General features: G+C 30.0%; 5 protein-coding genes across 5 annotated transcripts; 4 read left to right on the top strand and 1 right to left on the bottom strand.

Annotated features, from left to right (window-relative positions):
• Positions 1 to 1,687: 1,687 nt before the first annotated feature.
• On the top strand, positions 1,688 to 3,493 carry GO595_003233 (NOL1/NOP2/sun family protein; the record flags this gene model as incomplete). The annotated part of the gene is made up of 1 exon (XM_067916231.1): positions 1,688 to 3,493. The coding sequence occupies one exon, from the start codon at positions 1,688 to 1,690 to the stop codon at positions 3,491 to 3,493; it is 1,806 nt and encodes a 601-aa protein (XP_067777034.1).
• A 65-nt stretch (positions 3,494 to 3,558) lies between these two features.
• Positions 3,559 to 4,431, top strand: GO595_003232 (DUF4392 domain-containing protein; the record flags this gene model as incomplete). Its single annotated transcript, XM_067916230.1, has 1 exon — positions 3,559 to 4,431. One exon carries the CDS (start codon positions 3,559 to 3,561, stop codon positions 4,429 to 4,431), a length of 873 nt encoding a protein of 290 aa, XP_067777033.1.
• A 652-nt stretch (positions 4,432 to 5,083) lies between these two features.
• GO595_003231 (Ser/Thr protein phosphatase) lies at positions 5,084 to 6,085 on the top strand (the record flags this gene model as incomplete). Its single annotated transcript, XM_067916229.1, has 1 exon — positions 5,084 to 6,085. One exon carries the CDS (start codon positions 5,084 to 5,086, stop codon positions 6,083 to 6,085), a length of 1,002 nt encoding a protein of 333 aa, XP_067777032.1.
• A 1,538-nt stretch (positions 6,086 to 7,623) lies between these two features.
• On the top strand, positions 7,624 to 9,639 carry GO595_003230 (histone chaperone HIRA; the record flags this gene model as incomplete). The annotated part of the gene is made up of 1 exon (XM_067916228.1): positions 7,624 to 9,639. One exon carries the CDS (start codon positions 7,624 to 7,626, stop codon positions 9,637 to 9,639), a length of 2,016 nt encoding a protein of 671 aa, XP_067777031.1.
• A 784-nt stretch (positions 9,640 to 10,423) lies between these two features.
• Positions 10,424 to 12,061, bottom strand: GO595_003229 (78 kDa glucose-regulated protein; the record flags this gene model as incomplete). The annotated part of the gene is made up of 1 exon (XM_067916227.1): positions 10,424 to 12,061. One exon carries the CDS (start codon positions 12,059 to 12,061, stop codon positions 10,424 to 10,426), a length of 1,638 nt encoding a protein of 545 aa, XP_067777030.1.
• Positions 12,062 to 15,398: the final 3,337 nt, after the last annotated feature.

Below are 15,398 nucleotides of genomic sequence, written 5' to 3'. Positions count from 1 at the left end.
TTTGATCTCGAAGATTTTCTATTGTTTTTACATATGTTGAATGCATATTTGCATTGCTTCCACTTATTTCAAATGTTCTGTTTATTTGAGGCATATCTGGAAATTCTGTATTTTTTGGTTGCTGAATTGGATATGTTTTCCTTTTTGGAACCGTGATAAGTCTTGACTTTTTATTGTTAATGTCTTTTACATACTGTGAATGTGGGAAGAGATAATAATATAAAATTAATAAAAAGATTAGGAAGACTATCAAAGCAGCAGCCATTATTTGAGACATGTTATGTGAAACAGTCAGTTCAATTTAGGAAAATCCGTTAAATAGTCAAAATTTTCACAACCTCACTCAAAAATGCAAAATGGTTCATATCAACTACAAATCGAAGAAAATAAAAAACATTATTGGGAACGTGATATTTCTAAGCTATTTAATTCAGCAAAGGCAATAACTTCATTAAATTTTGGGTGTAAATTCATTATTCCTTTTGAATATAAAAAAGAAACAAATTATTTTATTGTTTCTAATGATAGTTGAATTTACTTATGTTCTTTTAGCTCTTTAGAAATTCTCTTTTCTGAAAAACTTACAAATATTATTCATATTTCACAACTTGATTCACAATCTGCTATTCTTACTTCTAAAGATAATAAAACTTTACTTGTGACTGCTAGTTCAGGTCACTTCAATATCAAAACTTTTGAAATCAATGAAGTTATTTTCACAATACCATTTTTTAATAGCAATACTTTTGTTGCCATCACTTCACATTCATCAGCAATTCTTTGCAATACCAATGGATCCACTAAACTCATTTGGGGTAATCAAAGTGAACAAGAACCCAAATGTGTATCATTTATTGATTCGGAAGAAAACACTTCTCTTGCGATTTCTGCTGAAAAACTCATTGTTGGTGTTATCAAGGAAAACTCTACACCTGTTATTCATGATGTAGGGAGATTTTCGCAAATGAATAATAATGGAAAAATTCTTTTTTGCTTAAGTTCAACTTTTAATCATTTAATTTCATTCGAATTTGATAACGATTTTGCAATTACTGGCACTAAAACATTCATTGACAACATTCCAATTAATGGATTTGAAATAATGAATGGAGAAACATTAATTGGATATGGCGAAAACAAAATTTTTATCATTTTGGAAACACTTATAACGCAAACATTTTCTTCTGTGATAAACAAAATAATAATTCTTAATGATATAATTTTTGTTGCTGTGTGTAATGACGGTAGTGTGGTTGTGTTTAGGATTAATAAGAAAAATAATGAAAACGAAACAAATAAAATTGAACATTTTAGATTAAATAATATACATCTTTGCGATATAAAATTGGTTTGCGCTAAAAATGAATACTCTTTTGTCACAATTGATGAGAATAATGATGCTGTAATTTGGCAAAGCATTCCTGATTGGTGGGATATACCATATTACTTTCAGCTAATGAAATGATAAATTATCTTGTAAATAAAACTTTTGTTATCGCTTTTTTTTATGACAAAAAATTTAAAATATTTGTAAATGAAATGCTGTGTGGTACAGTTTGTAACATTTATACAAAGAAAATTAGGGAACAGTGTAATAATTCCTAACCAAACAAATCTTTTTTTCTTATAGAAGAATACCAAATTATAAACGTTTTCCCGCCAAAACTATTTGAATTGTTTACCCAAAATGAAAAAGGCTGAACACAATGAAGGATTCAAAATGAAAAAGAAGCCAATTGAAGTTGGCTCTATTAACGATTACTTTATTGAGTATTACAGGAATTTATTAGTGCCTCATCACCTCTCCGAAGATGAATTTAATAAAATGATTGAAATCTCGAAAACTCCACTTCCAAATGTTTTTCGTCTTTCTAATAAGTGCAAGAATCACACTGAAATTGAAAATCAAATGAATCAATATTTTGCAACTCTTCAATCACATAATGTTGATGCTGTTGAAATTACAGGCCTTGGTTCCGAGTATGGTAAAATCTTTAAATTCAGTCTTGATAAAGCCACGTTACGTCGTGATGAACGATTTAAGTCATTTCGTGACTGGCTTAATCTCCAAACTAAACTTGGGAATTGCCATCGACAAGAATTTGTTTCAATGATTCCACCATACTTCCTCTCCATTGAGAAAGGAGATCATGTTCTTGACACATGTGCTGCACCAGGTTCTAAAACAGCTCAAATTCTTGAAATGCTCGATACCACAGGTCTTGTTATAGCGAACGATTCCGACATAAAACGTTGCCAACCACTTGTTCATCAACTTCAACGAGTTGGAACAAGTAATGCAATGATTGTTTGTCAACAAGCTCAACATATTGACCTTAAAGGCGAACTCTTTGACAAAGTTTTATGCGATGTGCCATGTTCTGGCGATGGTACAATTCGTAAAAATGGAGTTGCAGGCTATAGTTGGTCACCGAAGAACGGCGGTAGTAAACATGGAGTCCAACGAGTTATCCTTAAGAGGGGCCTTGAACTCCTTAAAGTTGGAGGGATCTGTGTTTATTCCACGTGTTCGATGAATCCAATTGAAGACGAAGCAGTTATTAATTCTGTTTTATTAGAACTTAATAATTGCGTTGAAGTTGTTGATGTTTCTGATAAGTATCAACAACTTAAAAGACATAATGGAATCACTGATTGGGTTGTCTATGATACAGGTAATTCTAATCTTGAAACATTTTATAAAACGCCAGAAGATGTGCCTGAAAATCGAAAACAATTTGCACCTAATACGATGTTTCCTCAGCCTCAAATTCAAGGTTTAACGAATTGTATGAGGTTTTATCCACATGATTTTGATAGCGGAGGATTTTTTGTAGCTGTTTTAAGGAAAGTGAAAGATTTCGAAATTAATAATCAATATAAAAAAGAATTAAAACCTTTAAGAGAAGCGCCTTATCACCCATTAAATAGTGTTTCACAAGTTATTTGTGAACAAATTAAAGAAATTTTCGGGTTTAAAGAAGATTTCCCTTTGGATCAATTATATGTTCGAGATGAGAAAACTGTACATAACATTTATTTCTTATGTAAACCTTTATCCGAATTAGTTAATAAATTCGGATCTGATGCTTTTAGAGCAGTAAATTGCGGCTCAACAATATTTACGAATATTGGAACATCAAAAGATGAAAAAGGTACAATATATCCTTGTAAAGAAGGTATTCCAATTGTAATGAAATATGCTACAAAAAGAATATTTAAAGTTACACCAAAAGATATGAAATTACTTTTGGAAGCAGGTTATAATGCAATTAGATATAATGAATTAGAGAAAGAAACTGAAGAAATAATAGAAAAAACAGAAAATAAAGGCGCTATATTTTATATACCTGAAACACCTTTCGCTTATGGAGGAATGACATTCAAATCAACAATGTCATTATTCTTAAGAAAGGATTTGTTAAGTGTCGAGCTTGAAAAATTAAAGTTAACTTTCCCTGAATTGGAAAATGAAAAAGAAATAATTCAATAAAATGTAAACCTTTTACAAACTTTTTGAATACGTTTTCTATTAAATACGATCAAAAACGGTTTTAAATGGAAGCTGATATCTTTTCTTCACTAGAAAAAGTAATTTTTATTGATCCTGGAAATCGTGGTCTTGAAAACTTATGGACTCCTGGATGCTTAAGCATACTGTCCGATAAAATATTAAAATGCGATAAATCAAAGAAATCTTATGTTTTAACAGGATTTTGTTGTATGTTTGGCAGGTGCGAAACTGATGGACCTCTTGGATCTTCTGTTCTTTGCTCTACTCTTAGGTCTCTTGGTTTTAACACTGAACTCTTATGTGATAAATACGCAGAACCAGTAGTTAAAGCAGCATCACATGGAAATCCTGTCACAGTTGTTGAGGATCCTAATGAAATCGCAGATCCATCATTTATCATATCTGTTGAACGGCCTGGAAGATCATTAAAAACAGACGACTTTAGAACAATGAAAGCTAGAGACATTACAAATGTTACAGCGCCTCTCGATCTTCTCTTCCCTAAAGTTGGAGATCCACCAAAACCATATTTAACAGTTTCTGTTGGTGATGGTGGAAATGAGATTGGCACTGGAAACATCTACGAAAAAGTAAAACAATTTGTTTCCCAGGGCGAAGAAATATGCACATCCATTGCATGTGATATATTAGTGATGGCTGGTGTATCAAATTGGGGAGCATTAGCAATTGCTGCTGCTCTTGTTGTTGCATCGCAATGTGAAGAAGCAAAAGAAACATTTGTTAACGAGTGTAACAAACAAGAGGAAATACTGAGTTCAATGATCTCTGCAGGATCATATGATGGCTGCACTGGAAAAAGTGAACTATCAATTGATGGAATGAAGTTTGAAAATGAACACTTAAATGTGACTAATCAACTTGTAAAAATTGTAGAAACTTCAATAAATAAAAAATAAATAAATATTTGATATTTAATAAGTTTAAATAATCGAAATTAGATTAAGAAGTCCAATATAATCAAAAAACTAAAATAAGATCAATCAATTCAATCATGTTAAATTTAGATAATTTAATTAATTAGGTAGATATAATCATTTTAAAAGACTGTAGCATCGCTGGTCTAATGGTAGAATTTCAGCTTGCCAAGCTGGGGGTCCGGGTCCGATTCCCGGGCGATGCAATTTTTTTAATTATTTTTTTTGTTTCTATACATACCAATGTTTATTTTACCAAAGAAATAATTTTCGATTTTCAAGGAAAGAATAATGAAATTCATTAAATAAATGAAAAAACCCATTTTAAAATCATTTAAATGTTCGAACATCCACTAAAATTCGAAATCAGTTCAAATGATTACATAAGAATTTCTCTAATAAAATCTACCCAATAACAATGTGATTAATGTGAAACTCAACTTAATATGTTTTATCATTAAGTTCTGTGTTTTTTCTGGGGATGTTCGCATACAGATAATTCAGAGCGCTTTGGATCAAAAGCCATTCAAAAATCTATCGTTTGGGTTAATTAACCGCCAACGCACACTTTTTGAGTAGCGAAAATGCATTTTAACACAAACATTTTAACCCCTTTCTGCATGAAAATTTGTAAATGCTTGGGTGGAGAGAACGAATATGTGGCAGCTGGCAGCCACAAATCACGTCCTTGCTAGGGCCAGATGAAGAAACCGAGCAACCAGATGAACTTGATAAAGTAATCGTAAATCTTCTAAATTCGATTCTTCCAACACCTCAAGAACTTTTATCTATTATCAACAAAGCAACAGAAATATTTCATGCGGAACCAAACGTTCTCGAAATAAAGCCACCATTAGTTATTTGTGGTGATGTTCATGGACAATTTGATGATATGCTTCAAATCTTCCAAATTTCAGGCGCACCTCCATATACGCAATTTCTTTTCCTTGGAGATTATGTTGATAGAGGCACCAAGAGTATTGAAATCATTACTCTTCTTTGCATATTCAAGATAAAATATCCCAAAAAATTCTTTATGATCCGTGGCAACCATGAGAGTATGAACATATCTCAAGTATATGGATTCTATCAAGAAGTCATCACCAAGTACAGATCTGATTCACTTTATCAATCATTTGCTCCACTTTTTGAATCGATGCCGATCGCGGCGGTTATAAACGGCGAATATTTTTGTGTTCATGGCGGAATCAGTGAAAGCGCAATGACATTATCAGAAATTTCAGATATAAACAGATTTACAGAGATACCAAGCACTGGAGCATTTTGTGATTTAGTTTGGAATGATCCAGCGAAAGATAGTTCCGGGTTCACACAATCAGGAAGACGTAATGCGGGCGCATTATTCGGTATGCGAGCGACTGATCAATTCTTTTCAAAGAATAATGGGATAAAGCTTGTGATAAGGGCGCATCAAATGAAAAAAGAGGGTTTTGAGTACTGCCAACATAACAAAGTGTTGACATTATTTAGTGCGCCGAACTATGAAAATATGAACGCAAACGATGGCGCAATACTTTGCGTGGACGAGAACATGAAAAGAAGCATTATAAAGTTCAAAAAGGTGCCGCCAAAGGAAAAACTCTCTGAACGATTGAGCAGCTTCGTGTACGACTGATTAAATATAAATAAAATGTTTCTTTCTTAGTCTACTTGTGAATTTAAGGAGAAAATAATTTGATTATTAATAAAATGTTTTTTATCATATCGTTGAGTGAAAATTTTTTTATGAAAACGAAATGTCTCGAATTAAATATTTTAAAATATAAAAGATATCTTTAGTGTGGCAACACAAGATAAATATTCATTTATAAATTCATCTTTAATTTAAAATCTAACAAAAAATGTTTGATAATGCTAAAAAAAATCAAAAAGAATCATTGGTGATTTGGTCCAGTGCTTATTTTCTAGAAACAAGAAATAAGGATTTCATCATTGATTTATATTTCAAAGCAGCTAAAAAGGTTCATAATAAAATAAGATTAAGTATTAAAGATGAAAAAAAGTGAACTATAATGATTTTATTGTTAAAATAAAATCCCTTATTGTTAGGTTGAATAATATTTTTTATTGTTAAAATTATTGTTCTTATGGTAATTTTTGTTGATATTTTCTCAAAACCCAAGATGAAAATGAAACACAAGAAATAAATAATTTTGATGAGAAAAGACTTCGCGTCATTGCAAAGATATAAATGCAAATGATTTAAGAGTGAATTTTGCAAATATTTGGAATTTTATTTTTATTAAAAACATATGATATTATGAATATTAAAGATGATTTAGCAGCAATTCGCTGCAGTGAAAGAATCTTGATACAAATGAAGAAATCTTACAACGATGGAATTTGTAAACTTTAAACAGAATAGGTGTGTGCTTTGTTGAAGGGTGGGCTTTATCAGACAGTCCTCTTTGAGCCAAACATTAAATAAAGCACTCTAAATCAAAGATGAATGCCCATAATTACCTTTTGTGGTATTGATAATAGATAAACCAAAATATTCAATAATAAATTATTTCAATATTTTGAGAATTTCGAAAACACAATTGATCAATTGTAAATAAAAAACAAAATTATATTTATTCAGGTACCTCTGTAACATAAAAAAATTTGGCTTGATTTTATTAAGAACATCCTTAAAAACGATACGATTCAGACAAAGGTAGTCATTTTTTCTGAATATATAATCTTCCAATTCAATTTTTTCCCTACTTTTTATCGTCTGATGTGTTGTTATTTCAATACTTTATGTGGATACGATCAAAACATACTGATTTTTTAAAAAATAAAATATAAATACCTTTTTAAAAAATTAATTTATAAAATAATAGATACTATTAAAAAATACAACTATTTATATATATTATAATTTCTCAAAATATTTAGAAATTATAAGAAAAATCGATTTTAGGTCCTGATCATGTCCTTCTTAAAAAAAGCTAAAATAATTTTAAAATTCATATTGTATTAGATATTTGGTGGTTTTTTAGCACTTTTAAAATAAATACACAATAATTGATGTCTATTGTGGCAATCAACAAAGGAATAAATAAACAACATGTTGTATTATTCAAAATTATCTATGAGATTGTTCAATTTTAGATTTCAAATGAATTTGTTTTTTTAAAATTGACTGCCTCTGTTCGGAACCTCAAAATGGAATCACAAATTACAGATCAAAATTATGAAATTATAATTCCACGCTGGGTTAGACATAGTAATCATCCAATCTCCACAGTATCTATTCACCCTTCTGGTGAAATATTTGCTACAGGTGGGTGGGATAATTACGTTAAAATTTGGAGTTTTTTAGCACTTAAAGGAACAGAGAATGTCAAGGCAAAACTTATTTCATTACTACGTGATCATACTGGTACGATCAACTGTGTTCGTTTCAGCCCAGACGGAAAATATCTTGCATCTTGTGGAGATGACTCAATGATATTTATTTGGCAGAAAGCGCGAGCTTTTGTTTCTCCAAGTACATTTGGATTTCCTGAAAGTGCGCTTAAACCAAATAAACCAATTCAAAAATGGACATCAAAATCTCTTTCTGGACATACAAGCGATGTTACCTCGATTTCTTGGTCACCAGATTCCAAACGTCTAGTTTCACATTCCGTTGATGGTTATATAATTGTATGGGATATAAATACAAATACACAAATTTGGTGTTATCGAACCAATTTAAATGCACTTTCTATTTCATGGGATCCTCTTAATCAATTTATAGCTGTTCAAATGTCAAATGGATTAATCTCAATATTTAATACTCAAGGCACGCTTATCAAAGAAGTTCATGATAATCTTGACAGACTTCCTGAAACGCCAATGTTCAGTCGAATTAGTTGGACAGCAGACGGAAGCTTTATCGGCACTGGCGGTTTTGATCGTTCTTTCAAGCCACTTTTTTTCCAAAGGAGCACGTTTAATTTTTCCTTTTCATTAGAAGGTCATATATCATCAATATCATGTGTATCATGTTCACCAATTTTATTACGAATAGATGATAACAATTATGGGACACTTATCGCAGTATCTGATAAAACCGGGGTCATCTCAATCTGGTTAATTGGGTCAATTACTGTTCCATTATTTGTTATAGAACGAATTTCCACATCATCCATTAATGATATTTCATGGTCTAATGATGGTAAATATCTTCTTATTGCATTAGAAAATGATCCATTGCAACATATTGGCGGTATAATTTGTATTCACTTTCAATCAGATTTACCATATCAATGTGCAGAACCCGCTGAAATTGAAGAAGTTAAGAAGCGACTTTTAGGCGAAACATCAATTTCGCGATTAAAGTCTGGAACAAAGACATCAAAATCGGAACAAATTCTTAAGTCATTAGAAGATAAAGAAAATGATATTGGACTTGAAGTCTTGCAGCTTACGACTGAGGAAGTAATGAATCGTCAAATAGAACAAGTTATTGATGGCGTTCATATTATTCAACCTGTTTTACTTACAGCAGTGGAAAAACAATTGATATCATTTAGGTGTCAAATTCCTGGAATCCAAACAACAAAAATACCAAAAGAATTTATTCCGCTCGAATGGCCGAAGCCTTCTTCACTTAGTAGTGAGCCGAATAAAATTATCGAACTTGATGATTCTATACTTTTATCATCGGATTCATTTGTTTATAAATTAAATAAGAAAAATGGACGAAGAGTAACAACACCATTTTGTATTGGCGCCAAGTGCAAACATTTGTCTGTGATGAATGAACTTGTTTTAGCTGTTGGCGACATGATTTATTTGTTAGAATTGCAGTCATTGAAGTGCATAACAAAAATAAAATGTTCGAAACAATTCACTGATTTCGGAGTTCTTCCAAATAAAACAATTTACGCTTCTGCACAAGGAAAGATTTGGATATACGACATAAGGGCAAACACTTGGGTCGGAGGCGGAGTAACAAACAAAGCAGGAGAAACATCGCTAAAGGACGTCGAAGTGTTGGCAAGATGGAAAAAGTACGAAATGGCGGCCGAAAGATGGAGCGAGGTCGGAATGGATGCTGTCTTGGAGGCATACAGCGGCAACTACGAAAGAGGCATCCAAAAGTTGGAGACAATTAGAGATGAGAACGAAGACGAATTGGTGCTGCCTTACATAGAGAATATGATCGAATCATTGAAAGCAAGGTGGGGTTAGAGTAAATGTTTGTGTTGTGTGAGAAAATTGATTTAGAATGTTCCAAAAATGTTATAATATGAGCAGAAACAGATTCCATGAAGTTTCTACATATGATATAATTGGGGTTTGATTAGTTACTCGATTGTGAACTTTACTCATAAGATATCAGTACATTACCTTCTGTTCTGGGTGAAAATCTGCCAATTTTTGAAATAAAATATTGTATGGATTTTGATCGTTTTTTGGATTTTTGGCGATTTTCTCATTCAATAAAGCAATATCATAAATCATAATCTGAATATATTGTTCATTATTGACGGGAAATATATTGGCATAATTATTTTGATTACAGGTATAGATTTTTGAAATTCGATAACATTTTAACCCAGAACAACAGTTGGTAGTGTATGTAATTTCATCAGCGTATAAATTGAGTATGTTTGTTTGGGGAACAAGAAGGGTTTGATCATTTCAGATACAAAGTGTATCAATTAATAATTATTATTATATTTTATATTAAAAAAATTATAGAATACAACAAGTTATACGAAAATATTATATTATTATAATTACAGAATTATACAAATTTATTAAAAAAAAAATATGTTTCATATAAAATTTCATGAAATAATTAGCAATGTCTTCATTTTGCATCTTTAAATTCATAAAAACAACTTTAAGTACTGTTGTACTTCATGGATACTTGTATAATGTTCATAAGAAAAATATTTATTATTAAAACTGAAAATTTTACTTGGATTAGTACGAACGAACGCGATATCCTTTGAATATCTTTTTAAATTTAATTATCTCTGAGGCACCTGGGCGTTTTTCCCGTATTTCGAATGTAGCTTTTGAATTTTTCTCTATATATTGCTTTTTGTTCATTAATAGCTGTTGGACTTGCTAATCGCTCGACTTTTTTAAGTTTTTCATTTACTTCTGCTTTGATTCGATCGACTTCATATGCACCAAGATGTAATGTTACATCAGCTTCGTATTCAGATATGTATGAAAGAATATTTAAAAATAAACACATTAATAATTCTGTGTTCTTTCTTTTTTCGACAACTCTTTTATCTGTTTCTTGATTTTGCATTCCTTTTGTTTTTGCTTTGTTAACTTCATCAGGATTATACGATGAGCACTTTGTGATTATAATCGTATTTTGTGTGTGATTTGTTCCTGATCCTGCTTCTGCTGTAACCTCAAGAATACCATTTTCATTTAAATGAAATGTTACATTTACAGGAATTTCTCGTGCTTCGGCTCTTGGAATTCCTGAAAGACTGAAATTTCCCAAAAAAGTATTTGCATTTGAGTCAAGACGTTCGCCTTCATAAACACCAAAATCTATTTTTGTTTGCCAATTCAACGTAGTATAATATGTTTCTGTTTTATATGTTGGTATTACTGTATCATGCTTTATTACAGTTGACATTTCATCACCTACAATACGAACGCCTAATGAAAGAGGACAAACATCTTGAAATTTTAGGTCCACAATATCTTTAAATTCATTTCCACCTACAAATTTTTGAGCTATAATAGCTGCGCCTGATGCAATTGCATCTTGTGGATCAATGTTTCTATATGGGTCCTTCCCAAAATAATTTTTAACAATTTCTCGAACTTTTGGAATATAAGAAGATCCTCCAACAAGAATGATATCATCGACAGCACGTTTTGATTTACCAACAGCATCAAGTACTCTTGTGATTGGTTTTGTAAGTCTATCAAATAAACTGCGATTGATATCATTAAATTCATTTCTTGTTAATGTGTATTCAATGTCTTCACTTCCTTCAATAAATATTTCTGTCTCTTGATTATTGGAGAGTTCAATTTTCGCTTCTTCGCAACCTCTCCTAAGTCTTGACATCATTTTGGGATTATTTTTGAGATGTTCTTTATGCGTTTGTTTAAGAACATAATCCATAATGTTTTGATCGATATCTCTCCCTCCTAAATTAATGTCTCCATCAACTGCTTTAACTGTAAATGTTAAATTTTGTGCTTCCACTAATGAAACATCTAATGTACCACCGCCAAAATCAAAAATTAATATCAGTCGCTTTGTATTAAAACGTTCGGAATTTAAGACAAATGCAATGGCTGCTGCTGTTGGCTCATTGACAAGTCGAAGAACATTTAAACCGGCATATTCTGCTGCTCTAAGAGTGGCTTCACGTTGTGCATTATTAAAACGTGCTGGCACTGAAATAACAACATGATTCGTTCGTTGATCTTGCCTTAAATAAGAGTTGCCAACATTTATAAGGTATTTAAGAATTTCACCTGAAACTTCTTCAGGTTTCAATTTATTTGGATAAAATGGTATATTGATTTCAATGTCATCATTCTCGCCAGGGGAAATCTTGAATGGCCAACCTGCTTTCTTTGCACTTATACTTGGATCAGAAAATTTTCTTCCAATCATTCTTTTTGAATCAAAAATTGTTGAATCTGGGAATTTTGTACATAATTTCACAGCTGCTAAACCTACTTTTTTCTCTTTTTTTAAAAATGAAACTACAGAAGGAATAATTCTACTACTTCCATCTTGAATAATTTGAGGACCAAAATTTTCATATATTGCGATTGATGACATTGTAGTTCCAAGATCAATTCCAAAACATTTTTTAGTTGGTTTCATATGAAAAATGACTTCAAATGGCATTTTTTGAATTTAGCGTTTGTTTGGCATTTTTTTTAAAACAAAAATTAATGTCTATTTTGTCGATTTACTTTGGAACAACCAAAAGCTATATTGGAATTAACACTAACACAGGTATTGAAGTTATCACAAATCAAACTAAAACGACTTCAATGCCTTCTGCAATTTATATTGATAACCAACAAATAAAGGTAGGATATGATGCTATAAAGTACTCCAAAAGGTATCCAAAAAAATTTATTTTTGATATTAACATGATGCTTGGTCGAAAATATTCTGATAAATTAATTCAAAATCAAAAACGAAACTGGCCCTTTGAAGTGGAAGAAGACGAAAATGGTTGGATTAAAGTCAAAATTGGAAATAATTCCTTTAAACCTTATATTTTAGCAGGATATATCATTGCTTTCCTTGCAAAAATTGCAAATAAAAGGCTTGAAAATCAATCATCTAATGTTGTCATTACAGTTCCCATTTATTTTAATTACAATCAAAGAAATGATCTTGAAATGGCAGTTAAGTCTGCTAACTTAAATCTAGTTGGTTTCATTGAAGAACCTATTTCTTCAGCATTATTTTATGGGTTTATAAATCCAGAATTTACACAAAAACGAGTACTTATTTATAATTTAACAGATGCTTCTTTTGATATTTCGTGTATTACTGTTAATCAATCACAGATAGAACTAATTAATTACTGGCCAAATTTAAATTTAGGGAAAAAAGAATTTATAAAAAAACTTTTAGATTTTGTTCTTCAATCATTTAGTAATGAATTGGAAACAGATCTTAGCAAAGAACCAAAAATAGTTAATGATCTAAACTTTAAATGTCAAAAGGCTATTGATAATTTTTCAACTTTAGATTCAATTACAATCAAATTAACTACGCAAAATAAGAAACTTATACTGAGAATATCTCGCGGAATGTTTGAAGAGTTATGTGATGATTTGTTTTTCCAATGTACAAAAATGTTTTGTATTGCTTTGGATTGGTGTAAAGAATCTAAATATAACATTGACGATGTAATACTTTCAGGTGATTCATCATTCTTCCAAAAGTTTTATAGGATGGTTAAAGAAGTCACACAAAAAAATCCTTATCCAGCTCCCAATTTGCATGAATTTATTATAAGAGGTGCTTGTATTTATGGCGCTTCATTGAAATTAAAGAATTCTTCATCTAAAAATTTTTTAACTTTTAGCAATAATAAAAATGATATTTTTATTAATGACAATTCTAATTTCTTAAGCAACATTAAATTTTATCGCAAGACACCAATTGAAATCGATGTTAAAATCAATAAAAATCATAATAAATTCCAAAAAGATGAAATTCCTTTTAAATTCCAAAAAGATGAAATTCCTTTTGAATTTCAAAAAGTTTGTCGTCAATTTAAAAATGAATCAAACACATTAATACAAATAAATCAAGAACAAACAAAATTACCTGATAAATGTATAAACAAAAAATTTGGTATATATGCAAAAGTATTGTTAAATGGCAACTTGATAATAGTCTTTAAAAACGAATATGATGGATATTTCAATGAATATCCATCATATTTTTCAAAATCATCAAGTATTGAATATGTAAATGTTAATGATAATGTTGTTTCAAATATTATGCAAAAGATAAAAGATAAGTCCAATAAACATAATCTAAAAATTATTGATGAGCAAGAAAATATAGATGAAACTAAACATGATGTAATTGTGCAACAAAATGTTGAAAATAATGATGAAAATTCTGAAACTGGCCCAACTAAATATCAAAATGATAATGAAAGTAATATTGTAATTGTGCAACAAAATGTTGAAAATAATGATGAAATCGAATCCCAAAATGAAACAGCACAAAATTCCAAAGCAACAAATAGTGTGACACAAGATGAACTTGAAACAAAAGAAAATAATTTCGATAACGAATTATTCAAAACATATGTGAGAGAATATCTAAATGATTGTCATTATATACAATATTATTATAATGCATGCATAAAAACACAACAAATTCATTACCAAAAACTCTCAACGCCAGATAAAAAAAATAAAATAAACGGTATATATATTTATCTTAAGGGCAAATATTCCGAGATTACTGAATTTAGTCCTTCATATGCTAACAATCGACAAAGTTACATGAACGAATTAACAAATTATATAACAAATAATTTTTCACCAATTTTAAGCAAATACGAAGAATATAACCAATAAACATTTTTTCCAAAAAACAAATGAATTTTTTGAGCTGAAATTGTAAATATATTTTTTTTTTGTTGTTCTGTATTTTAAATAATTTTGTGGAGTTTAAATCTATGAAAAACGAAAAGAATAAATATAAAAAACACAAATTTTCTAATTAGATATGTGATTTTCGAGATTTTCATTTATGTAGTGGGAATTATCAAATATGTTATGTTAGATATTTATTTGTTCTTAACTGGGCACTTTACTTTTAAAAGAAATACAAAATATATAAGAATTTAAATAAAATTGTAAATGCAAGTTTACTAATATTGTAATGGTTTTAAAACCATTGTTTAAACAAAATATTTTTCATACATGTTTAACCATTAGATCTAATATAGATATCTATAAATTCATTCATCTGTATACTGCATCTGAGAGATTTCCGTATTTTTTATTTTTTTCGATATAAATTCTTTTTTTTTTTTCTTGAAGATTTGTATGATTTGTTTACTTTTCTATATTTCTATGTTTGTTTTGACTTTGATTTTTTAGTTCATTAAGATGTAAATAATTTCATCTTCTTTTTCTTTATGTTGGTAATTTTTGATATTATGAGTTCGATTCCTGATTCAGTTTTATCTAAAACTCAAATTCCATTTGCATATTATTAAATGTTATGCTAATAGGAATTTTTCCAGCTGGAATAATTTAGAAAGGGCTTAAAAAGTTTTTAATGTTTCATCAATAAATTTAAATCGCTAAATACTTGATGTTAATTTAAATTGTCAAAAAGGAAAATTGACAGTACTCTGCAATGCCAAGGACTTTTAGAAGTCGAAAAGGAACATCCTATTTTCAAAGTAGCCATTTTCTTTTATCAAGTACAAAAACTCTAACGAATGAGAAAC

This window comes from Histomonas meleagridis (genome assembly GCF_020186115.1).
Source record: "Histomonas meleagridis strain 2922-C6/04-10x chromosome Unknown contig_20, whole genome shotgun sequence".
Classification (NCBI taxonomy): Eukaryota; Parabasalia; order Tritrichomonadida; family Dientamoebidae; genus Histomonas; species Histomonas meleagridis.
This window is presented reverse-complemented; position numbering and strand designations above follow the sequence as displayed.